The sequence below is a fragment of the Podarcis vaucheri genome (assembly GCF_965113315.1).
Source record: "Podarcis vaucheri genome assembly, chromosome: 1".
NCBI lineage: Eukaryota > Metazoa > Chordata > Lepidosauria > Squamata > Lacertidae > Podarcis > Podarcis vaucheri.
The window spans coordinates 64,932,634-64,957,720 of record NC_138759.1 but is presented as its reverse complement, the minus strand read 5'-3'; the positions used below and the strand labels follow the sequence as shown (position 1 = coordinate 64,957,720).

General features: G+C 44.1%; 1 protein-coding gene across 6 annotated transcripts in view; it reads left to right on the top strand.

Annotated features, from left to right (window-relative positions):
• The window catches only part of BDNF (brain derived neurotrophic factor), a 76,468-nt gene that overhangs the window by 40,127 nt on the left and 11,254 nt on the right, over nt 1-25,087 (top strand). Inside the window, exons 1-2 of one of the 6 annotated variants that reach the window (XM_082211766.1) lie at nt 13,335-13,714; nt 14,410-14,491. The exons of the other annotated variants lie outside the window; for them this stretch is intronic. Of the exons in view, the coding sequence (XP_082067892.1) occupies nt 14,435-14,491 (57 nt within the window). The 5' untranslated portion in view covers nt 13,335-13,714; nt 14,410-14,434. Of the gene's footprint in view, nt 1-13,334; nt 13,715-14,409; nt 14,492-25,087 lie in introns of those variants that run through there. 6 annotated transcript variants of the gene reach the window in all.

Sequence of the window (25,087 nt, the reverse complement as noted above, 5' to 3'; positions counted from 1 at the left end):
CACAGCTGGAAAACCCATTTTAAAAAATTGCACTCTCTGTTAGAGTCCTATTTTTCTTGCTACAGGGAGGATGTCATCATTCGAAGACTGTAAATTGTGGTTGGCATAACAAGCCAAAAGTCTCGAGCATTTTATTTTTTTACAAATCACTTGACGGAAGGCATAAGGTTGTGTGCCATGGCAGGAGATGAGAAAAGATCCTCCTGCTTATTTAAATGTGTATTTGGTAACAACTTTGTGGTGGTACTACTTTTAAAAAGTCATGGGAAATGGGCACTGGCTGCATTTGTGGACCAAGACTAAACACAAGTCGTCTCCCCAAAGTTTGAAATTGAAATAAATGAGCCGCTTGCCCTGTTCTGCTTATTTGTCCAGGCGCAACCAGGCTTTTGCACAATACGCACTTGCTTGTCACTCCTAAGAGAGCGTGTAAAGAAAGACAACTTTCAGTAAAGATTTGTTTTTAACACTCGTGTTCTACATTTGTTTCCCTTAACTGCTCATTGCTTGAACCCAAAGTCCAAAAAACTGGTTTTCTTGTTTCAGTCTCAGTAAACTCAACTGTTTCAGTCTCAGTAAACCCAAAAGGTACAGTGTGGAAGAAAACTGAACTTCACAAGAGTTGTAGCTATCTAGAATAAGGTCAAGCTATTTTCTTTGGGAAAAGAGGTCAGCAGGATGCTACGAGAGCTCTGAGCAGAGGATATCTTTAGCCCGAGCTGTAATGCTTACTCTTGTTTTAAGTGGCTGCTTCTTTAATATCTACAGATGTTGCTTCCAGCCTTTGATTTATGGCCGCATTGGAAATTTTGCTCAGTATGCTGAGCATCGTGACAGAGGCTCCTGTGTGAGCGGATATATCCCTTTTAATAGGTTAATTACTAACCTGCATTGACTTGTTTTCACATAATTGTTATGAGCACTCAGCCCCCTCCCCTGCAAAATTGCAGCTTAATGGAACACCTCTTAATCATCTCTAGGAGAGGTTTATATACTGGCACGCTCCATCTTACCAAAAACTGAACTGCTTTCTCCTGAGTGTTTTGTTCTGAATATGAACTTAAGGAACAGAGCTCTGGCTTAGGGAAAAAAAGAACAAACTCTCTTTGTATGTCACCAGTACAAGGGGTACCAAAATAACATGCCCTTTACTTTTCACCCTTGGGGCCAAGCTACACATGTGTATAATATAGTCCTGTCATTTTTTATTTTTATTTTATTTTAATTGTAAACAAAGAATAGCTTTGACAGGCTGCAATTTTGCAGGGGAAAACAGCATGCAATATATGGATTGCCCCTTATTTAATAAGCAGCAGATCAACATTAAACCAAAGTCCACTGAACATGTTTACAGTCTGTGTGCTGTAAACTAGTTAAATTTAAGTATTTGTATTACAGTTAGTTCAGACCATCTGAAGGTCATGGGTCTTTTATAAACTCAGCTTTTGTGCTGTGCTGTAGTCGAGGCAGTGACATCCCTTTGAGGAACATAGGATAAGACTGTGAAGATATGTCCCATCTTCTACGAAAAACCCCTTAGTGTTGTTATGGGCCTATGACAGCGAAGATCATGTAGGGGCTGAGGTCACTCCCTTGGTCTTTGGGATAACATGCCCTTCCAAATCCCCTTTCCACAGTGGTGTGGAGCAACATAACATCTCTTTACCCAGACCTGTGGGTAAACATCTATTGTTGCTCTACTGCTGGGCATGGGACAGAAATAAATGAGGAAGCATTAATCTCATGCCATGCACACACGGGGGGGGGGGGGGAGAGAGAATAGTGTCATTTTTCTCTATCCAATTTCCCAATTTTGTGCCCAAATTTGTGCATAATTTTATACACTGTAAGTTGTATCCAGCTAACATTTACACAGAGCAGAACTAATTGGATACAACCCGTCTGTTATGGAAATTTCTCTTTTCTACACTTGCACTCCAGTGCATTATGCCCAACAAAGGGATTAAGTCTCCCCTTTCATCAATGCTGGCTGCTTAGCACATGATCCCATGTCCTGCTGTCATACCATGGGAGAACAGCTGGTGCAGAGAAATAACAACTTGTCCAAGGCAGGGCAACTACTTGCCCACTGAGTTCTTCAAAACCAGAAGCTTCAGAGAATGCAACCAATCTGGGACAACATTCGCAGCTCTTCCCACTGAAGAATGCCTGGTCTCTCTCTGGCCATATCTGTGATATTAGTTATAATGGCAACTTTTTAAGATATACCAGTATTGACTTTCATCAGGTGTGTTTCTCATCGCTATAAGGCTGGTCAGTTCCTCCAGTCCAACATGTTGCACTAAGGCAGAAGAGTCTATAGCTAAACATCCTGGACAGGGCAGTCTGTGATCTCTCTGTGTGTGTTGTCAGATGAAACCCAAACAAAGCTCTCTGTCTTTGGGAAAATATAGTGAGTAAACAAATCAACCCCTGTGTTGCAAAAATGAGCCAGCAATATCAAAAGCAACATGATGGCCAGAAACAATAACAATGTGAAAAACTTTATGGAATAATTCGAAACATCAAAACTAACAAACTTAAGTCTCTGAAAGTCCTTAAATGAATCACAGTGCCAGACTTTACGCAGCGGAGAAAATTATAAACAGTGAGCCACAACCTGTTTAAGTGGCTGAAGTACAGATACTACGGTAGCTTGTAGATCACTATAATTAAGGTTGCTATCCAGTCTATATACTGTGGGCTTCCCACAGGCCTCTGGTTGGTCAGTGTAAGAAGATGCTGCTGAACTAGATGGGCCACAGGTTTGGCTCAGCAGGATCTTATGTTCTAAAGAAGCTTTCAGAAATTTGGAGGAGCTAAGAATCTTCCATTCCTGGAGAATTACAGGGTTGAATCCAGAGGTAGCTTGTCATGCTTTGGTCTTGCAGTAATGGGATTTTGTTTATTAATTACATGGACTTCTAGCTTTCATTGTGTAGCCCTGACAAGGCAGTGCACAAATAAAACCAAAACACAGCCTGGGACTAACTTGTCTCATTCATTTTAGTGGGATGGGCAGGGCAATCTTAACCCCTCTTAATTCACTCTGCTAGATGTGGCAGAGGTGTCCCTCCAACAAGCTTGGGTTCAGAGGAAGTTGAGGAGCAATTGTGGCAGATCCACTGCTGCGTTTGGAGAAATGCCTCAGCAGATGATCTTTCTATGCAGGCAAGAAGGAGGACCTTCAGATATCCTTGTCCCAGATTGTTTTAAAGTAAAAAGAGACCAGCACTTTTAATTACGTTGGAATTGGGGACCCAGTTAATAACTGGGCAGCTACATTCAGAAGTTTCCAAACACAGACAAAGCCATGTTTCAAGTATTAGACACTATGTAATTTTAGCAGAATGTTTCAAGAGCACAGGTAACTACGACAAGATCCATTTTATTCAGGCAGGGTAATAGCTGAAACACCAAAGGATGTTTGGTGAAAGGTGCTTTGTGCAATGGACACTTGAAAGGTCAGATCCACTAGCAACCCCAAGCTGTCAACCTGATCCTTTAGGATTAGTGTAGCTCCATCCCAAAGAGTTGGAATGCTAGCTTCCCAAAATGTATTTATTTATGTAGATCATTTGTATTCCACACTTTGTCTCAAAGAGACACTCAGGGCAGCTGTAAACTTAACCATCTAAAACTTTGTTGGCTGGATTGAGCCCTAGTTTATCGGCACTCATCTAGCTCGTTACAAGTCCTGGCACTTGCTGAGAGTCTCCAGTGCCTCACCTGGACTAGATGAAAAGGAGAATCTAGGTGCAGATCTCCAGATCGCCACATGGCTACCAGCAGCAGTTTTGTGAAAGTGTTTAATAGCACTGGAGGCAAGAGGCAACAAAAAAAGCTGGATCATCCCAGACAGGTGATCTGGAAGGATACTATGTTGATAGTACTCTAAGCCATGGAGAGGTCCAGGAGCATCAACTGAGTTGCATTTTCCCCTGATTATCTCCCAGTGCAACAGTTCTAAAGCAACCAAAGCAGTTTCAGTCCCCAAAGCAGAATGGAAGCCAGACTAAAATGGGTCAAGATAACCTGTTTCACACAGGGGTGCCTAAAGTTAGGCAGTCACTTCCCACTCATCCATCAAGATGACGAGTGAATGAACTATGTTCAAGAAGACAAGGAGAATGAGGGAAAGGTAGGGAAAGGGGGGTGGTATGGAAAGCAATTGACTGATTCCACAAGCAGCACACAATTAGAACAGCATATCTGTGTCTTTCTCATGAATAGATACATTTGAAAGCATTCCATCTAGCTATTTCAGATGTGAGAGCTACTTCCAGGATCATACTGATGACTTACATTTCTAATATGGAAAGTAGGTTCAAGACATGGGCATGACCCCAAAGGAGTTCTTGCATCTGGAAATGGTAGTTGGAAAGGTTTCATAAATAGGCCTACAGTCATAAGAAAGACAGGGATATGTTGGTCTGCTTCCAGACTGCACATATCTAACAGCAGATAGCACTGGCTCTCTTGTTTTTGGCTATTACCCTTTTCCATGACCAGAAAACTTTTTAAGACTACATTCATACCATTGAACCTATACATCCATTTGTCATAATGACCATTTCAATTTCTTACCATTTCTTTTTATATTTATTTATTTATATCCCGCCCTTCTTCCCAAAGGAGTCTGGAGTGGCAAACGAGATAAAATAAAAACATACTAAAAACAATTCCAAGACAGATGCAGACTGTGAAAAATCTCCAGTTAAAAGACTTGTTGGAGGAGGAAGGTCTTCAGTAAATGCTGAAATGGCAACAGGGGTAGTTCCAAAGGGTGTATAAAGTGTCACAATCTTTCAGGTAACCAGGTCCCAAGTGCAGTAGGGCTTAATACCCCCAAACCAGTGCTTTGAACACAATCCAGTAGCTAACTGGCAGCCAGTGCAGTCCTTTAAACAGCCGGACTAATGTGTTGGTGATATCCTGCCCCAGTCAAGCCACTGCGTTTTGCACTAGCTGCAGCATCTGGACCAGCCTCAAGGGCAGCCCCCCCCCCCACAGCATATTGCAGTAATCCAGCCTGGAGGTTACCAGCATATATGGACAACAGTGGTCAGGCTTTCCCAGTTCAAGCAACAACTCTAAATGTCTTTTCAGCTGAAGGTGGTAGAAGGCACTCTGGCCACTGAGGCCACCTAAGCTTCTAGTGACAAACAGGGCAGCAAACAAAATATATTCATGAATTTCACTTCAAAGTTTTGTTTGTTTCTATCCACCCTACAATTATCTTATTTTATTTTAAAATTTTGGATCCTAAAACTGGGAACCAAAGAAGGGACATGAAGGTGTGAAATACACACTTGTGGGTTTGTTTGTTTGTTTTTCTTGCAGTTTTTCCCAGATTGTCTCTTCAGCAGGAAGCACTGCTTACCTCACAGATCAACTTATTCTCCCCAGCTAATGTTAACAGTTCATTTCACTCCAGTTCTAGCTTCCTTGTTTGCAGCCAGTAATTTAGAGCCAGCACCTGTTCACATCTTTAGACCTGTGTCATAAAGAAACAAGAGCTTAAGATAAGAGCATCTTGAACAATGTGTCAATGCAATATCACAAACCACTACAAGACTATCTCCAACCCACCCACCCCCCATCCAAACAACCCAGTAAAACAAGTTTTGGTTCCTTCCCACCTTTTTCAGTGGAAAAAAATAGTCAAATGTCAAGGATTAGCATCAATAGCTAGATGCATGTTTATCTTTCTGCTCTTGCCAACAGGGTACTATTTGCAAATTAAATTTCTTGGGTCTTGCTACAGGTGGCCACCAAGGGTTGGTTCCATGCTGAACGTGTGCATCAGATGCTGAAGATGCAAAACCTCATAAAGGATTTGTTTTCAGTTTAAATAAAAAAAATCCATTTGGAAGGAAACAATTTAGCAGGAAGGCGTGCGAGGATGTGAAAGAATGGCTGCTCCCACTGTGTTTATGGTTGGTTTCATACATGCCTCACTTCAAGGCACCACACCTTATTCTCAGTAATATTTTGCATTCTCTGGAGCTTCTGCTCAGTGGAAAGTTCACTTTGCATTCTAATGTGGCCCAAATGTTACTAATGAATTGCCTTGTCATCCTGACTTTTGTTCCGTACTCTCTACATCCAGATTTCTTGTTTGTCTGGTCCTTATGACTGCAACGTAGTGTATAAATGTGCACAACATTTTGCAAACCAACAGCTCCCTGGGGAGGAAGAGCTTGTGGCTGCAAGAGGGATGGGGGTAAAGTGAAAGGATTGCCCTCACAGAAATAAATCCTTTCAAGTTTCACTGTCAGAGAGTAATCCTTTACTTTCATTTTTCTGGACCAGAATTATGGTGCCACTGTGTTGGCAGAAAGGCCAGCCAATCCAATGCTTAACCCTGGAAGGGAAATTCTCACAATAAGAAATTTAAAGTCAGGAGGAGATGGCAAACACATCTCCAACAACATCCCTGGGAATGCCACCACAGCCCACCAATCACAGCCAGTGCTAGTAAAGACATCAACACAGGGAAGGAGCCAATGAACTAACAACAGGAATATGCTCAAGGCATATGTCTCACTACACACAAGGCAACACCACTCATATCAACCCCAATGGCACAGCCAGCAATGACCAGTCCAGATTTTTAATCCCTTTGTGCTTTATGACAACCACTGTTTTGGAGCACAAATGGAAGGAGGGAGAGGTCGTACAATGTGACACCTGCACAACTACCTGCCTGCACATAGCATACACCGCTCCCCCTCCCCGCCCCCCGCGCTTGGAAAATGGTTCAAAACCCACCTAAGGAAGAGAAAGATTCATTTTTTTGCCAAGCAGCCAAGGGAATGGGGCGCGCGCACACACACACACACACACACACACACACACACTGACAGCCACTGCCATTAATGAATCACTGAACAGAGCATAGGACTAGCAGAAGCAGGAGGCAAGAGTTTGAGCCCTACCGGGGGAAGCGACCCCACACACCGTTAGCATGCCTGGCAGGGAGGAATGTCATATCAGGGTTAATGAAAGGAAGAGAGAGCACCCTGGACTCAAACCCACAGCACAAACGCCACACAGCAGTTCCCTAACCACTCAGCCATAGTAGCAAGCAGCAGTCTTTACCTGCCCCACTCCCTGACAGATAAGATGTCAGGTATAGTGCAGGTGGTTTGGCTTGGGGAAACAACTTTACAGGCCAAATTAGGCCCACAGATCAGAGCTTTCCCCATTGCTGCTGTAACTTGGCCAGCAATGACAGTGCTTAGAGAAAAGTGTCTGATTTTTGCCAGCAGAGTTTGCCTGCATGTGGGGATGCGAGCCTTCTCTGCATTTCCCTGTATTTTCGCGGAGGAGGATGTTACAGAATTGCGGTTCAAAGACACGGTATTCACATTTGGCAAAGTGACAGTGGGGAACAATGGGAGAGTTGGAGCAATAATCCATTATGCTACAGCATGTGTTTTCCTGCAGCCCGTGATTACATGCGTCCCTGCCTCCACGTCTTTCCCTCTTCTCTCGCGTTCGCACTGCCAGTTCCTTGGGGGCAGAGACGTGTCCCCTTGTACTTTGCAAAGCGGCACGACCCCTGAGGGACATAGTAGTCATAGAAAAAAGATACTGCACTTTTGCTCTGTTAGGTTTTGCATCACGATTTGACATCATCAACATCAGCGCATCATGACCATAGAGTTTGTTAACTGCCAGTGCAGTTAATAGAAAGAACGTCCCTCATGCTGGTTACAGGGTCACATTTTAGTGTCTTTCTTCTTCTTACATTTTCTTCCAAATATGAAGTAGTATAAATCCATATACTGCACTGTATTAAAGAATACATCTAACTCGTCTGTACAACTAGTTTAAACACACATAACAAACGTGTGATGTTTTAAAGAGCAATACTACTAGCTAAAACTAAACATTTAAATACACGGGTTTTTCTAAAGACAGTATCACGGTCTGAAAAATTGTGAACCTTGCTCTGGGTCGCTGAGAGCATTCTGTGAGTTCTCTAATTGTTCTGAGGTAAAATAGAAGACAGAAAAAGACAGGCGCTCTATGTGAAGCCACAAGTGTTTCTCCACTGTCAGCTGTCTTTCCTATTGGACAGCATTGGGTTTCTGAAGGATAATGGACTTCACCCATAGTCTTGAGAACAGATACTTCTAAACACATACAAAATCAGCAATGCTTGCAATCTAAATATGTGCTCTGAATGGCTTTTCTCGAATTCTCTTCCCCAACCTCACCTCCTCCCTGCCTATGTCAAGCTCTTCACATATTTAGGGCTCCGGGAAAAACTGAGTGGGAACATCACTACTTGCACACATGTAATCCCACGAGCAGAACCAACAGGATAAATGGCCACACCCCCTGGATTGACATAATTATTATCAGCATGGGAAACAGGACCACACGAAGAGATGGCGCTTGCTGCCAAATCCAAGCTGCATCTTGGACTCTTGCCACTGATGTATATAACTCTCTGTGACACGGCAGCAGCATCCAATAATCTTCACATAGTTCTATGTATGTTAAGGACTATGTGCCTATCCATATATTAATATACAGTGACTGCTAAACTGCCCCACCGCCATGCTCACTCTAGCTGGGCTTGCCTCACCACTTTTGATGTTATGATCAAGAGCTGGGAAAGAGTACAGTGATACCTTGGTTTTCGAACAGAATGCATTCCGGGAGTCTGTTTGACTCCCAGAACCATTCAAAAACCAAAGCGCAGCTTCTGATTGGCGGCAGGAGCATCCTGCAGCCAGTCGGAAGCCATGGAAGCCGCGCTGGATGTTCGGCTTCTGAAAATCGTTCAAAAACCGGAACCTCTGGGTTTCGATCGTTCGGGAGCCGATTTGTTCGGGAGCCAAGGCTTCCAAGGTACGACTGTATAGGCAAAAGTAGTTCAAGGAAGGAGTGGGTTGTTGGAAGTGCAAATATTGATTCTGGGGAACTTCAAATATTGAACCCGTGATTTTCTGGAGCACAGAAGAAGTCTGTCTCCGCGTATGCCTTCTTTGTTTATCGGAGTCAATGGTATGAGAAGGTGATAACAGACTTCCTGTAAGATTTCAACACAGACCTCTAGCAAAGTAGAAGTTCAAAACAGAGGCACAAACAACAGCAGGCAAGTGACCCAAAATGGAGTCCTTTTGTATCAAGAGGAGACAAAGTGCTTAGGACTTTCTAAACCAGGATGACCAGTGCCTTTTTGGTATTTGCTCCAGTGTCCAATCCAAGAAGCAGACTCTGATGCAACCTGGGACTCTCCATTTTTTCCCTTTTCTTTTTCCATTTTCACACTGCTTTTCTCCTCCTCCTTTGGTGCCTCCCTCCTTCCTTTCCAACCCCATAGCAATGGTTGCCTGGAGCCATCCATGCTCTCCTTATCCTTCTCTAGATGCCCACATACACCCTAAGTAGCATTTTTTAATATAAAATAAAACCTTTCTTTCATCACCCCATCCAGGTGAAACTTATTGCATCTGCCACATGCTAAAAACAGAAGTCTGGCCAGAAGGTAAAGATTGTAAAAATGGTCCTGCAAAGAGCCATTTAAAAGAATGGGAACAGGGGGAATATTTATTAAGAAATGTCATGCTTACAAAATTTCTGAAGGGTATTAAAACAATTAAAAGATCAGGCTAAAATCATTTACAACCAGGGAGATAAAAACATTAAACCATATAGAAAGTTTGCAGGAATAAAAAGGGTGGGTGGAAGCATGTCTGAATCTTTAAAGAAAAGGAGCCAAATACACCTCTCTAGCAAGAGAGCTCTGTATTCTGGGTGGCAATATGAAAAAGGTCCCGTCTTGCATCTTAGGTTCAACCAACCATGTTTCTGAAAGTGGTGGGAAGCATAGCAGAGCCTCTAATGTTGAATATGGGGTGGGGGGATATCATAGAAAGATGGTGTTGGAAAGGGTCTTGGAGGTCCTGTGGACCAACCTCATGTCCGATGCAGGAAATCCACCACTACAGCATCCTTGATAGGTTACTTGCTTGATAGGTTATTTGCTTGTAATTAGAACCCTTTGGTTCATTGTCTCTTCCATCATTCAGATAGCCTGCTCCCAAACAGTCTGGGGCTTTGAAGTTAACTCCAAGGTATGAGCCTTGACATCACCTGAGAGCCAGTGCAGGTAATGAGTAATAGTATCAGTAAAGTGAATGTCAGAGACCAGACAGGCCACTTCATTTTGAACGCATATGACCTCCCTTCCGTCAGAACCCTCTCAACGTTCTGATGGCTAATGTGACAGATCTCCCAAGATCTCCCAAGCGTTTGCTCCCAGGGAAGGTTGTCGCATTACAATATTAAACTTTATCTTAAGAAGATAAAGACCTGTTGATTGTTTTCATGAAATATTATTTGCAAGCAACCAGGCTTTGAGCCAAATTCTGAGAGGAGCCAAGCCCTGAACAGCTGTTTTCACCAAACAGGCTCGACTTTTTGGAGAGTTGCAGGTACCTGGAAAAATCCCTTGGAATTTCGCAGGGAATGTGACCTGTGCATTGTTCATACACACAGGCTTGAGGACTGACAGGGTGGCCAAAACCAACATACTTTGTGGATTTCCTCTAATCAGCCCAATTTGCTTTTCTCACTCGTGTTTGCTTCAGTGATGAGGAGAGTTTGATTCTCTGTTTTAAGCTAATTGAGAGTGACCCTCATGTTCTTGTCATGCTGCCAGTGCAGCTGTCATAAAGCATGTTTCAGGACCCCTGGAAACACCCTATTTGTGCAGTAGTTTCTCCCTATGCAGAGAGTTATTTCCTGCTTTTAATAATGATTTTGCTCTGCGGTGGAAGTGGGCGAAAGGCAAGGGAGGGGGAAGCTGGGTCTTAAATCAATACTGCTGGAGAAATCTGCTTCCACAAAGAGCATGTTTCCTCTTATAATTGCAAATGAACATGAACAAACATCCCCTCCTCACACTCAATTCTTTGGTTTGTTATTTTGTTTGCGTGCCTATAAAACCAGAAGCTTGGATGGGAAGAGAAGAGTTAAAAAAGAAAAAGCCATATGGCAATAGCAGGAGGTCTGGCCACCCCACCTTAGGCTCGTGACAACATGCCCTACATTTAACCTACAGTCAGGAACTAATTAACAACACAGATGGGAGTGAGCTAGCATATGTATTAAGAGGGAAAAAAATAATACCCCAAAGGTTTTAATCAGAAGCCTTGCCTCTTTCTGGGTTAGAAGCCTAAGCATTGCCATAGGAAACTGCAAAATATATAGATGGGGAGGCAGTGTCTGGTAGTGGTTAGAGAGTGGGGCCCTCTTCCGGCAACAGCACTGGGGTGTTGCATGACTATAGGTAAGTCACAAAAAGCTGCTTACCTGTTTCAGTCTGATCAACGGGGAACGGAGATCAGCACTCTGGGTTTTGTAGTCTGAGTTTTGGGGCAATGGGAATGTTTCTGTAAAAGCAAAGGAAGTTTTAAAAGATGTCCCTGCTGTATGAACGTAGGGACACAGGGAAATGGAAGCTTAAGCTTAATTAACTTCTTATTTTGTACTACATGATTGAAGCTCCTTAATTTATAGATCGGTAGGTGGAGCTCCATACTTCCGCACCTTGTTTCTGAGAGGTGGTTGCGCCAATTTTAAAATCAGGGGTTCCTTTCCCTTTGAATACTGGTTGCTGGGGAGCACAGGTCTTGTGGTCCTTTCAGATGCTATCAGCCCTATCAAGTGGGGCAACTCCTGGGAGCTGAGACCTTCCCCCCATTTGGGGAGGCTGGCCCCCCAATGTCCCCCAAAAATTGGGGTGGAGGAGGCCAAACACAAGCTGAGTGCAGTGCCACTTCAATGGCCAGCTCATACTTGGTAGAGGAGGAGGCAGGAAGAGGAGGAGACACTGGCCACTGAAGCCACGCTCTGCCCACCCTCCTCCTACTTGCATGGACAGAATAACCATAATAGTGCAATGTTGGATTCCTCCCTTTGCGTGGCTTGCAGCAAGTAGATAAACCCAAGCAACATTCTGTCCCCTTAAATTAGTGATGGCCAAAGGCCCCCAGCTGTTTTGGGACTACAACTCCCATCATCCTTAGCTAACAGAACCAGTGTTCAGGGATGATGGGAATTGTAGTCCCAAAACAGCTGAAGGGCCGCATTTGGCCATCACTGCATACACACTGTGAGGCTATTAGTTTTGTGTCTTTTGACTTTGGTTGTTATGTACATCCCTTATGCTGAACAAAATAACATAACAGTAAATTCCTTATACAAAGACAGAATTTCACATACAGGGGGAACCTTTGTCCAAACTGGACAATTAAAAAAACACCACTTTTTTATTTTTTATTTTTTAGCAATAGGTGTATTTAAGATACAATGAGATTTATGTATTTTCTTCTTAATGTTGGCAAGTTACTTGCCTGCCATTGGCTGTGAGATCTGTCACAAAGCTCAGGTTTTCCCAACTTTTATCAGACAAGTTTCTGCCACGTGCCGTCTTTCTGGGATTTGCCCCAGCAAGGCATTCCTTTTGATGGAAAGAATGTCAGAAGACACCAAAACCAAGTCCTAAATCTCAAGACAAGCCTGAAACAAACCAGGTTTTTCCTTTTGCCGAATGGTTTAAAATGGAAAGTTGGAAATACATAAATTAGGAGTGAAAGGTTCAAACAATTTCTCCGGGGGGTGGGGACTGAGTCCTTTCCTATCTGTGGAGAGAGAGAAACTTTTGCCTAAAGCCCCATTTAGCTTTGTATAAATAATTTATAGAAATGCATATGTATGTATACACTTATATATCTGATAAACGTATAAATCACTTTATATTATTTTTTGGTAGTGGTGTATTTATATACATTTGGGGGGCATGAATTCCTTAGCAGGGCTCATTATATACGACTGGTGCATGATGTTCTTTTATTAACCACAGCGGTTTGATCACAGGCTACTATTTGTTACTAAAATAAGAGTGGTGCCTGTTGTGTGTGTGTGTGTGTGCACATAAATATTCATAATTGTGGAATAAATCTCTTCATTTCAAGGAAGTTCCTGGGCCGGAGGTTTCTAGTGCTGATCTGTCAGGAAAGCATGTGATTTGACTGTAATGGTAACGTATGATCAAAAAGTACTAGTTGGGGCAGGAAACCACCAGGGTCTGCCTGCCCAGCGTTTGAGAGTGTATTAACACAGATCCATTAGCGCTGCACGCAGCCCTCACTGCAAACATCTCCCTGCTGCCAGGGGCTCCAGCGTAAACGACTGCGGCAAGGCTTTTCCTTGAACTCGGCTGTTGGCTAACTGGATCAGCATGGCAAGTCAATACACATTGTCCTTCTGGGTTGTGGTGGAATGTCCGGCTCTTCCTTCTGACTTTCTTCCAGAGGCCACCCACTATGGAACCAGCATGCAAGCTGGATCCCTTGCCCAAATAAGGAGAGCATCCTTTAATGGCTATGCTGAGCAAGGGACTGGACTGGGCATGTGCCGAGAGGGATCTTGGCATAGATCAGGGATAGCCAGGAAATGATTGGCAGCCCGACTGACAAATACAAGCCTTCAAACATGGAGAGAGAGGAAAAAAAGAACCTGTTGTTGTCAAATACCTGTTGAAGCGCTGTTAACTGGCATTTCCAGTTCAGCACGGCCTGCTGCAATCTCTTCCATTCCGAGGCCAGCTATGGCTAATAGCAAGGTGTTGGTTCCAACTCTTTGTCACCTTCACCAATGCCCACCCACTGTCAGAATATCAGCAGAGGTAAGTATAGGGACATACATAGGAAGCTGCCTTATCAGACCATTGGTCCATCTAGCTCAATATCGTCTACACTGGCAGGCAGATGCTCTCCAGGGTTTCAGGCAGGGTTGTCTCCAAGCCTACACCAGGGATTGAACCTGAGACCTTCTGCCTGCAAAGCAGATTCTCAACCACTGAGCTACAGGACTCCTCCAAGGTATGGTACTTGGAATAGGCTGAGGCTGAGTGGCCACCGTCCCCCTTGATTTCTTCCTCTCTCAAAAGTGGACCAGATGTTCACAACTGTGCCTGTCCCCTGGTATCCTGGACTCTGTGCCATTCCGCATTGATTTTTCTTTGCTGCAAAGGCACTGGGTGCATTTTCTAGTAGTGCCCTACAGATATGCTGTTTTGGTTGGCTGGAAAGGAATTGCCTTGTGCTGCAAATCTGGTGTGTAGCAGAGATGTCTCGACTCTGGTTTGTGCATCAGGCAGAACTCCCTGTTAATATGAAAGAGCTTGAAAGCGAGTTGAATGTGCTCTAGTGGAGAAGTGAGGCATCTGTGGCCTCCAAGGTCTATGGCCTTCTAAACTCCAAACTCCCATCAGTCCTGGCTGGAACGGTCCAGGATATTGGGAGCAGCAGCCTTGATTGCCACAGCTTTTCCATCCCTATTCTAGTGGTGTAATAGACTGGAATCTTCTCCTTTCTGCAGCCAAGCCCAGCAACATACTGCTACTATGGGAGGTGGAGATGAAAAGGATGTGGCAGTAGCAATACAGTCTGTGAGCCTTGAGGTAAGGAGTTACTGGAGATTTCTGGGTTTGGTTTAGCATTGCGTGAGAACAAGACCATGGTCTTTCTCTGTGACTGGAATAGTTTGTGGGGGGATTTAATCCTCTGATCCAGCAAGCCTAGTTCTGCTAGAGCATCACTTTGGGTAAAGGGGTGTAGAAAGGTGGGGCAGGGGGCTTGTTTTTCTTTCGCCTCCAGAAGTGCACTGCAAGCAAAGCCCCAAATCACTGTGCTATGTGCTTTCCACATACACCCTCTTGAGTCTGACTTGGCAACTGGATAGCAGATGTTCCACCGCAGAGGCTCAGATTTAGCTTAGAGTTTTTCAGTTGGTATTCCCCAATATCAATACTTGAATTAAGTGAGGAATCCTAGAGTCATCTAGTCCAGTCCCCTGCGATGCAGGAATCCTGCCTGCAGCTGTCTCTGGGTGGACTTGAACCACCAAACTTCTGGTTAATAGCCAGAGTTCCAGTTAGGAGGACCACAATGGGCACTTGAGCAGTAGTTTAGGGGCAGGGCAAAACATGCTCCCATACCTAAGAGCCAACTCCAGGGGGCGTGGGGTGTGGGCACCCACAATAATATAATAGTGGGGGCCAGGCACCCACAAAGTCAATGAAAAAAGCTGGCAGGCAGCAGTGGCGCTGCCTCCGAGAGAGAAGCAGTTCAGCTCCGCCCCCCTCAGATGTGGAGGCAAAGTCTTTCTGCCTCTGCATCCAAGCCCCTCCCATGGAAAAGCACGCCTCACTGGATGCGGGTAGCAGGAGAAACAAGAGTCACCGCCACCGCCAGCGGATGCAACATGGACATGCGACATCACATGCACACGCCTGCACACAGTGCATGTGACGTCACACATACTATGTGCAGGTATGCACATGTGACATTGCACGTTTGTGTTGCAGCAGCGGGCACCCACAATCCTGAGGGTCAGATGGCGCCCTTGCTCCCATATCCTAATTTAGGGTTTTCCTGAGAAGTAGCGGCCCCCAGCCCCTGTCCTGCAGTTTGTACTTCATTTTTTCTTAGGTTTCATCTGTCACAGTACTTCATGTGTGTTACTGGCTTCTGCCAATACTTTTGACTGTACATTGTGCTCCTGTTTGTGGTAGGCATGTTATTAATCTCCAAACAAAACCATAATGCAAAACTGACATCAATAATAAATCATGGCTGTTGTCCAGTTGGGTAACAAGTGTTACTATCTACTCAATCAAAATTCAGAGAATGTGGCTTGTGATTTTCATTTTGTTCCTTAATATGCCTATAAAATTGGTCTGCTTCAGTGTGCAGGTCTAGTAGATTGCTCTAGAATGGGCTATCAAAAGAGGTACCTAGTAAAATTACTAGATGTAGGCTTTCCAAACAGCGCTGAGATTTAGGGTACCTGCTCAAAACTGGACATTATTCCCAAATATAATGCCTTCTTCATAAAACGTTCTGTTGATGCTGGAATATTCCCACTACACAACTATGATTTGTTGACATCTTTATTGTTTAGTAAGGCTTTTCCTATAATTATTGCAACATAATTATCACTGGATAACATTGGATTGAAAATACTCGGAAGCAGCTTTGACAGCAAACCCATATGAATTACAATTCCATTTTTATGTGTCTAGCTTTTCCCAAATGATTTCTCTTGGGCTCAGCTGCAAAGGAAACTCTTCTGTAGAATTAAAAGGCCTCATTTGCATCAAAGGTATGAATTACAATAAGATTATGATGAAGTGAGTGATACATGCATTTTTAAAAATGCACAATTATTTTCAATTGTTTGTACAAGCTAGTTAATATTTACTAATTAGTGTTTCCATCACCCTGAAGATACAAAACCCTTCAAGGTCTGCTAGGACTCTGTCATGCTTTCAACAAGATGAGTTAATCCATTTTTTTAACTAACAACAATATACCAAGCTGGGGATGTGCATAGAGGTCTCCCATCGCCATTTAAGGCAAGGAGGTAAAATCTGTGGCAACGATTCCCATCATCCCTGAACATAGGTCATGCTAGGTGGGTCTAATGGAAGTTGGCCGACAATATCTGGAATGTTTGCACAGGTTTCCCACCCCTGATTAAGATACTTCAACCAGCGCATCAGATCCATATTGGAATGGGGAAAGTCCATCACAGTAATGAACTGTACCTTTCTTGGAGCTGTTGCATGAAGTGTTACAGATAGCAATGGTTAGAGGAACCATATCTCTGAGAACATCTGCCATGGTGTGCTTTGAATCCAGTTGCAGTTTGGGTCACCCTGGACATATCTACACACAGAGAGATCAAGGACATTTTGGTCAAGTGCAGTTAGCAAACAGCCAAAGAAGGCCATGGCCCAAGACACATAATTGTCAAAAAGCAACACTGGCATGGTCTAATTTTCCCCTGTACTCTACTGGTTAAAGAGGCATTTCTGTGCCAGCTAGCCTAGGGCTCATGATTTTCATAATTGGGCGTTGTTTTTCATAATGATGCCAGTGCTGAATGGGGGGGGGAGGGAAGTTTATTAAAGTTATTTTTAGTGGTCGGCCAAGTTTGAGAGCAACAGATCTAAAAACTGGCCATTGTGGTTTCTTGAGCATATGTGTGTGTGTCTTCCTTAACCTATATTTTGGAAAGCAGAATATGATTCCATAAATTATAGGGATTGGGATGAGGGAAGGCAGGGGTGGGGTAATAGAATCAAGAATGGTAGAAAACATTTCACTTTCCGGCAGATGGCCAAAGGGCAAACATCCCATGAATGGCCAGTCAGCAAAATCTTTTGTAGGTACTTGCAGAGTAGTGGTTTAGCCCTATGCTTTAGCTGAGATGCCTTCATGGCAGGCAATTGCACTAGGTGACCCTCAGGATCCCTTCCAACACTACCTTTCTATGTTTCTATGATTCTCTATATTCCAAGAATGTGGAAGTAGGTGGTGGGAATCTTCTGGGGATTTTGGAGGTGATGGGATGGATTGTCTTCCTATCCCGTGCATCAGAAAGTGGGAAGGAAAGACATGTACTATCCTGTGAACTCTATTGACAAGCACACTCATGGTCAAATAGTTTGATGTTTCTTATTTGATGGTTTATTATCTGAGCAAAACTGTAAACTGCCAAAGTGGGCAACCAAGACAATTGCTTCTTCCACTAGCAGTTTAGGAGCGCTCAGTTCATGTGTTTTTATGTGTGGTTCTTTGTTTTCTTGTTTTCATTAATTAAAAAAATAATTATACAGCTGGATGAATAAATATCCCGAAGGATAACGTGTGTGCTGAACTGCCAGCAGCCTATGCATTTGACTGCTAACTCTGCTTGCTCTCAGTACGTTTAGTCTTTGCAAATCATGTCCTGACATGCAGCGCATTTTGGTATCTGTTCCCACACCTATAAAAAGATACATAAAGCAGGAATCTTTTGTAGGCGCCTTTAAATAACACCAAGCACACTGAAGTACTGCATGCATGATAATAGGAGGAAATTAATTCTCTGGTTTTATGGAATCCTGTACGCATTTACTCGGGAAGTTGAGCATCCCACTAAATTCAGTGGTGTTTACTTATGATTAACCTGCCAGTTTTCCAACCTGATTCAGTGCATTTTTATTCAGAAATAATCCCCACTGGGTTGAATGGGACTTATTCACCCAGGCAGGGGTTCATAATATTGCCACTTTCCTATGATCTTTTTCTATGTTATAAATTGTAGAATTGTCATGTGTGATCCTAGAGATGCCTTCTCAAAAGTAAGTTGTATTGAGTCCAATGAGTTTTACTCAGTAGCTGATGGTGTGGTGGAACACTCATGCTCACCTGAACTCTGGTCAATCACATCGCTGTTGCTTACCAGGAGGGCAGGGGCGAGGGGTGGGGAGGTTGTCGTGGTGGAAATACACTAGCAGGAGAACCTGATTGGCTCCACCATTCCAGCTTCACTGCCACCTTGCCCCTCCCCCTCTATCTCCCAGTAAGCAACAGCAATGTGACCAACAGGAGGTCAGGTGAGCGGCGCTGCCTCCTCACCCCATCCACTACTACTCCCAGGAAAGTGAGTATACACACTTTATTGGGGATAAACCATACCGAATCCAATGGGGATTAGTTCTGAGAAGACAGGCATAGGATTGCACTGTAAATGTCACCGTTTATTGATTTGTAAGCAAGTTTCAGTGCCGGACTTCTTCTGAAAGTTGCAATCCTTTGCTACTAACTTCAGAGTAATTCAGATGAAAAGGTAATTCAGATGTGGAAAGGTTAACTTTGGATGGCATTTTTCTTGTTTCCTCAAACATACATCACAGCAACTCAGTTTTTAGTACAATTGCAAAGTGATCTCAATCTGTCCAATTCAGAGTGTAGGCGTTTGGTATATATCCTCTATTATTTCAGTTGTTATCGTGTGGTGTGCATGGATTAGCAACCCACCTTGGTGCATTTGCTAGCGAATGATGGGTAAGAAATATAATGAACTGTGTATGCACATATATTTTTATGTGTATAATATACAGTGGAAACTTTTCCAAGAGAGCTGGATATGTCAAGGCTGTATTGGAGGCCACAGTTTCTGATTTGAAAGGCCTGCCTACCTAAGCTCCTGGCTTGTGGGCTTTGTTGAGTAGTTATTGATAGGGCAGAGGCACTCTGGCCATGCTCATTCTTATTAACGCTGTATGTTCCAGGGTGAATAGTCAGTAGAATCTATGGCCAAGGTCTGTCTCAAATGTTGCAATTTTACCATATCTGAGAATGCTGACTGGGCGGCAAAAGGTCTGGATGAGTTCTTGGGAAGTGCTGCTTTTGCAAGTAGGAACTACATGTCAAGGCAAGGGGAGAGGTGGACTTTTGCAGGCCTGCACCAGGCCAATTCTGGGCTTCTGACCATATTTTGTAGCCTTAAAGGTTCCTTTCCAACCCCTTCCATCCAGCTCTTCTTACATTGCTACAGCAGGGCCAGCCCAATACATTTTGGCACCTGAGGTGAACCACAAAATTGTGCCTCAGGGGAAGAAAGGTTGAGTGAAGTTTTCCACCAGGAACAAGGGGGCAATGAATAGCTACATTGGAATCTGCTGCCCCTGTGGATCCTGCCACCTGAGGCGATCACCTCACCTTGCCTCATGGGTGAGCTGGTCTTGCAAGGCAGCCGGCAGAAACTGGTTTCACACATATACCTCAAGCAGGCTGCCACAAATGACTGTGTTTGTCTGCGTCAGGAACTATGTAGGTTGATTTGGAATGTTACGGGGGGGGGGGACGACTCCCTGGTCCTGAATGGGGCAACTGTGTCCCTGAAGGAGCAGGTATGCAGCCTGGGAGTCATTTTGGACTCACAGCTGTCCATGGAGGAGCAGGTCAGTTCTGTGTCCAGGGCAGCTGTCTACCAGCTCCATCTGGTACGCAGGCTGAGACCCTACCTGCTCGTGGACTGTCTTGCCAGAATGGTGCATGCTCTAGTTATCTCCTGCTTGGACTACTGCAATACTCTCTACGTGACCCGGAAGGTGACCCGGAAACTAAAACTAATCCAGAATGCAGCAGATAGACTGGTGACTGGGAGCAGCCGCCGAGACCACATAACACCAGTCTTGAAAGACCTACATTGGCTCCCAGTACATTTCCGAGCACAATTCAAAGTGTTGGTGCTGACCTTTAAAACCCTAAACGGCCTCGGCCCAGTATACCTGAAGGAACGTCTCCACTCCAATCGTTCTGCACAGACACTGAGGTTCAGCGCTGAGGGCCTTCTGGTGGTTCCCTCACTGCAGGAAGCCAAGTTACAGGGAACCAGGCAGAGGGCCTTCTCGGTAGTGGCACCCGCCCTGTGGAAAGCCCTCCCATCAGATGTCAAAGAAATAAACAACTATCTGATGTTTAGAAGACATCTGAAGGCAGCCCTGTCTAGGGAAGTTTTTAATGACTGATGTCTTAATGTATTTTTAATCTTTTGTTGGAAGCTGCCCAGAGTGGCTGGGGAAACCCAACCAGATGGGTGGGGTATAAATTTATTATTATTTATTAAGTTTGACATCCTCTGCTTCTTATGGGAAAGGGGAGGAGGTTTTCATTTGCCTGCCTTCTAGGCCAGGGGTAAAGGGTATTTATGTGGCCCCACACATAAGGCTCCCCCCCCCCCGCAATTCTGTAGCTGTATATCCATCAGAGGGTGTACTTGGACTTGTAAGCTCTGGGGAGGGTCCCCTAACAGATTTCAACACCCTTAACAAACATGAAAAAAGGTTCTTAAAGAGTAGATTATTGTGGTCATCTGGAAACGATAATTGTATAGGTTTGTATTCCCACCTCATGTGAAAATATGCTTGCAGATCCATCTTAAGAAGCAATGAATATACTTTCTGGAAGGAGAGTAATGTTTTCAGAGGAAGAAAATTGTCCAGTTTTGCGAGGTGGGAGGGGGATATTTGCAACAGGAGCACATCCTTAAAGAAAGATGTGAATTGTGCATGTCAAGTAAGAAACAAAAGCTCATTTACTGAGCAAAGAAAGTTTGTGACTCAAAATGTGACCCAGTTCTCTAAGCTGCCTAAGAGATGTCTCTTTATACATGAGCTGATTTTTCAGAACCCCTTTTTCTATTATGACCTCACACCACAAGACTGCCTCACTTGATGTGATTTGCCTCTGAGTTTCCACAATGAGCTCACTGCTGAGTCTTGTGTGTAGAAAAAGATGTGCTCTCTCTGTGTTCTTTCTCACAAAAAAATATATAGAAAAGAACTTCTATGAGTAGTTATGGTGTGGGGAACGTGTGGCATAAACTTTCATAGGCAATAGCCTGACCTACTGCATTCAATGCCCAGTGTAAACTCATACACATGGAGGGATGCTGAAGTTGACGGTAAAATGTATCTGAAGTGTCTTAGGCAAGGTGTGGACTGAGACAATGGAAGACAAACTGTAGGCAAGATGAGAGCGAGTGACATCATGTCTACATGGCCTTAAATGCAGCAGTGTCCACTTCTGAGGGGAAAGAGCCACCCCGTGCCTGAGAGTGTTGAACTGCATGTGTGTACATGCACCCCTTCTGCCCCACAGCTGTGGAGCTTTTTTCCTCCAGATGCCTCCCAAAAGCCGTGCATGAAGCAATTCAGAAATGCTTCAAAACATCTTTTTCTTTGGGTTAGCTAGCTGTGCCCAGGACTTATCAGGGAGATGGACTTTATATGTTTTAATAATGTTTTTTAAAGAAAGAGAGAGAGAAGATTTCATGTATTATAAGTTACTCAAATAAGAGCATCATATATGAGCACCAAGGTAACTTATAATTGAGTATGATAATACTCAAGGCTAATAATTGAAATAAATAAATCAAAATTATTATGAGAGACACTCAGATCTTTTAATCCCTGCTCTGTATCATTGCCTCTGAACTGCCCTTTGAAGTTACCTTTTGCTATAAATGTTTGCCTGCTGTCATTATTTAGAAGTGTATGGCATCAGGCCACACCAAGAACCTGGCTCCAGAACCAGTTCAGCAGTCTCCCAATGTGAATTCCCTGGTACGTGCATTCAGTCAACAAAGGGAAAAATGGAAATCCAGGTGGTAGGTGGGTGGTGAAGATAGCTCTGAGAGAAAATGAACTTTAAGCACCCTACTTTTGCTCAGTTGCCATCTTGCCACATGTTTATGGAATTTACATGCCAAAAGCTGGCTTTGGTCGCCTCAATAACCAGATCAATTTGTACAAATCTATAAAGACCTTTTTGAAGTCAGATGACAGATATATAGGATTTTTTCAGAATAAATGCAGCAAACAATTCAGTGAGGGATGACCTGCAGGGACTGAGTAAACTATTAATATTTATACAAAGATGCCACGATGATATATATGAATAGGAAGAATGACTAGTATCCAAAGGACGTGTTGAGCTTAGATTATTGTCAACAGAATTCCTAACAGCATAACATTTCCTCATACGAACATCGGGGCCTAAAACTTGGGCAATTCCTGTCTTAGTGCGTAAAGCGTCTTTGTTGTGCTTTTCCTCTGACAAGTGTTAGGATTCTTTGTTTCCCACAAAATAAGGATGTGAAGTAAGTCTTTATACATAGCGCTGTGTTGGCAAACAAAAAGAGTGTTTACTCCAGTCCTTACTGCCAAGTAGGAGGTACTTCGGCATGAACATCAAAAGCACTGAAATGAGTATAAGCTGATTCTTAAGAAACGTGACTAATGCTATTGCTTGCTTGTTGTTGTTGTTTAGTCGTGTCTGACTCTTTGTGACCCCATGGACCTGAGCACGCCAGGCATTTCTTGTGGAATTTGTTTGATCTGGCGCGACCCCCGCTAATTGATTTACGATCCTCAATTAGCTCTTTACTGCCCGGCACACTTCTCCTGCCGCACGCTCTGCTCCGATCTCTCAGTCACGCCGTAGCAGAGATATCACAGCGGTGTAGAACTGTCACGTAGCTTGGCTTCCAGACAAACACACACAGTCCAGGTTTGTCTATTTACAGCTTTTATTCCAACATTTCTCAGGAATTTCCAGGGCTATTTGCAGCCATGACAAAACTGCATCCTTTCCCCACAAAGTACAGAGTGGGACTGGCATACTCTTCCCAAGCTCCTCCCAAGCTTCCAAAATTGACGTCAGAATGGTGTGGCATCATGGGAAGAACTTAACCCGTTAAGTTCCAACCTCAACACCCCCCCTTGCTGCACCTTCTGACAAGACCCTTTTGAGCCCAACACCTTACCCTTTGCCTTGTGCTCCTTCCCAGCATCTTTCCCAGGCACCTGTTGAACCCTTTCAACACTTCCAGAACCACACTGTGCGAATTTCACCCACGCACATGTTGCCTGGTACCTTTCAGGTGGAATGCCCTTTGTTGTGCGACTAGACCTTCTGGGCATAAACTCAGATGTTACCTCTGACTCACTGCCACCAGGAAATGTGTCCTCAGCATCACGGGATTCCCCCTCTGACTTAAAACGTTTTCGAATCCTCTCCATTACACTCACAGGAGAACTAGGCTCACTTTTGGGTGTTCTCCTAACATCTTGTGGAGAAACTACCGATACCTCCTCCTGTTCCTGACTTTGGTCAGTTACCTGATCGTCATCATCAGACTCAGCCTCTCCTTCCTCCCCCTCAGAATCTTCCTGTTCTGGATCAGAGAGACACTCTGAAAGACCATCACGCTTGACAGCAGCTTGTGTCTTTTTATCCTGCTCATAGAACTCAGCGTGTTTACTGATCAGTAACTTACTCTGATCACCTGATGGAAATGCAAATCTCCATGCACTCGCTGTTGGCTCATACCCACAGAAGATCATTTTTCGGAACTTGGATCCATCTGGCCCCTGCAAAGCAGCAGGTACCGGCACAGACGCACGTGACCCGAACATACGCAAAAAATGAATCTGGGGTTTCCTGCCATGCAACAACCCAAACGGTGTGTCCCCTACCATGGAATTGTAGGTGCGATTCCAGGTGAAGCTTACATACTTGATTGCCTCCAGCCAAAACCTTGGAGGTAACCCAGAGTCTTTCAGCAACACCTGTGCAGTTTTAACCAGAGCCTGACACTTCAGCTCTGCCGCCCCCCACTTATTGGGTGAAGTCACTGTGTGACGTATCCCTTTCTTGTGAAAGTACTTCTGCAAAGCAGAACCTGTAAACTCAGCTCCTCTGTCACTTGTGACAGCTTGCACTTTGGTGGAAAACCTTTGTTCCACCCCCTCAATCCACCCTTTGATCAGCTGTGCTGCATCATCCTTGGATTTGAGACCATGTATCCAGGAATTCTGAGTAAAATCCTCCTGCATCGAGAGCAGAAACCTCGACCCTCCCAGACTTGGTTCCTTCACAGGACCCCACAAATCTATGTGAATCAGTTCAAAAGGCCTAGTGGTTATCCTTTCAACCTTTGGATAACTGCATCCTTTTACCTTTGCCAGTTTGCAAGTTTCACAACTTACAGCATGTCCACATTCTGAGATATTACAACCTTTGGAAACTTCTGGCAGCACCTGTAGTTCTTCTAGAGAACTATGAGCTGTTCGTGTATGCCAAGCATGTACGCATGAATCATGATTGGGAATTGTAGCACGCAGTGCTTGTGCTTTCTCAACCTTCCCACCACCTTCCAGAGACGTTTTAAGAATGAAGAGATCATTCTGCCCCTTTTTAACCTTGGCAAGCATCCTCCCTCCTTTGGAGATTGTGCAAACATCACCCTGAAAACAAACCGTAAATCCCTTTTTCAGTAAATAAGGCACAGATAAAAGACAGTGGTGCATCCCAGGAACAGTACAACACTCCAACGTTTCCTGTAAAACACAAAAATGCAGATTTACAGCATTAGTCATATTTCTTTTCTGTCCATTTGCAAACAGTACAGTTTTCCCGGCAGGAATTGCCGTGCAGTTCCACTTCTCGACAGCAGGTGTCTCTGGAATCAAATTGCGATTAGCTGCAGAGTCAATAACAAAACTTAGCTCTTGGCTTGCCCCACGGCTGTCTTCAGCCAACGCCAGACTAGCCGTGATCTGATAAATCTCCTGACGTTGTTTTCCACGTCCTTCTCTTGCGTTCCCACGCTGACCTCCCCTTCCAGACTGGTTCCCATGGAAACCCGACTGATTCCC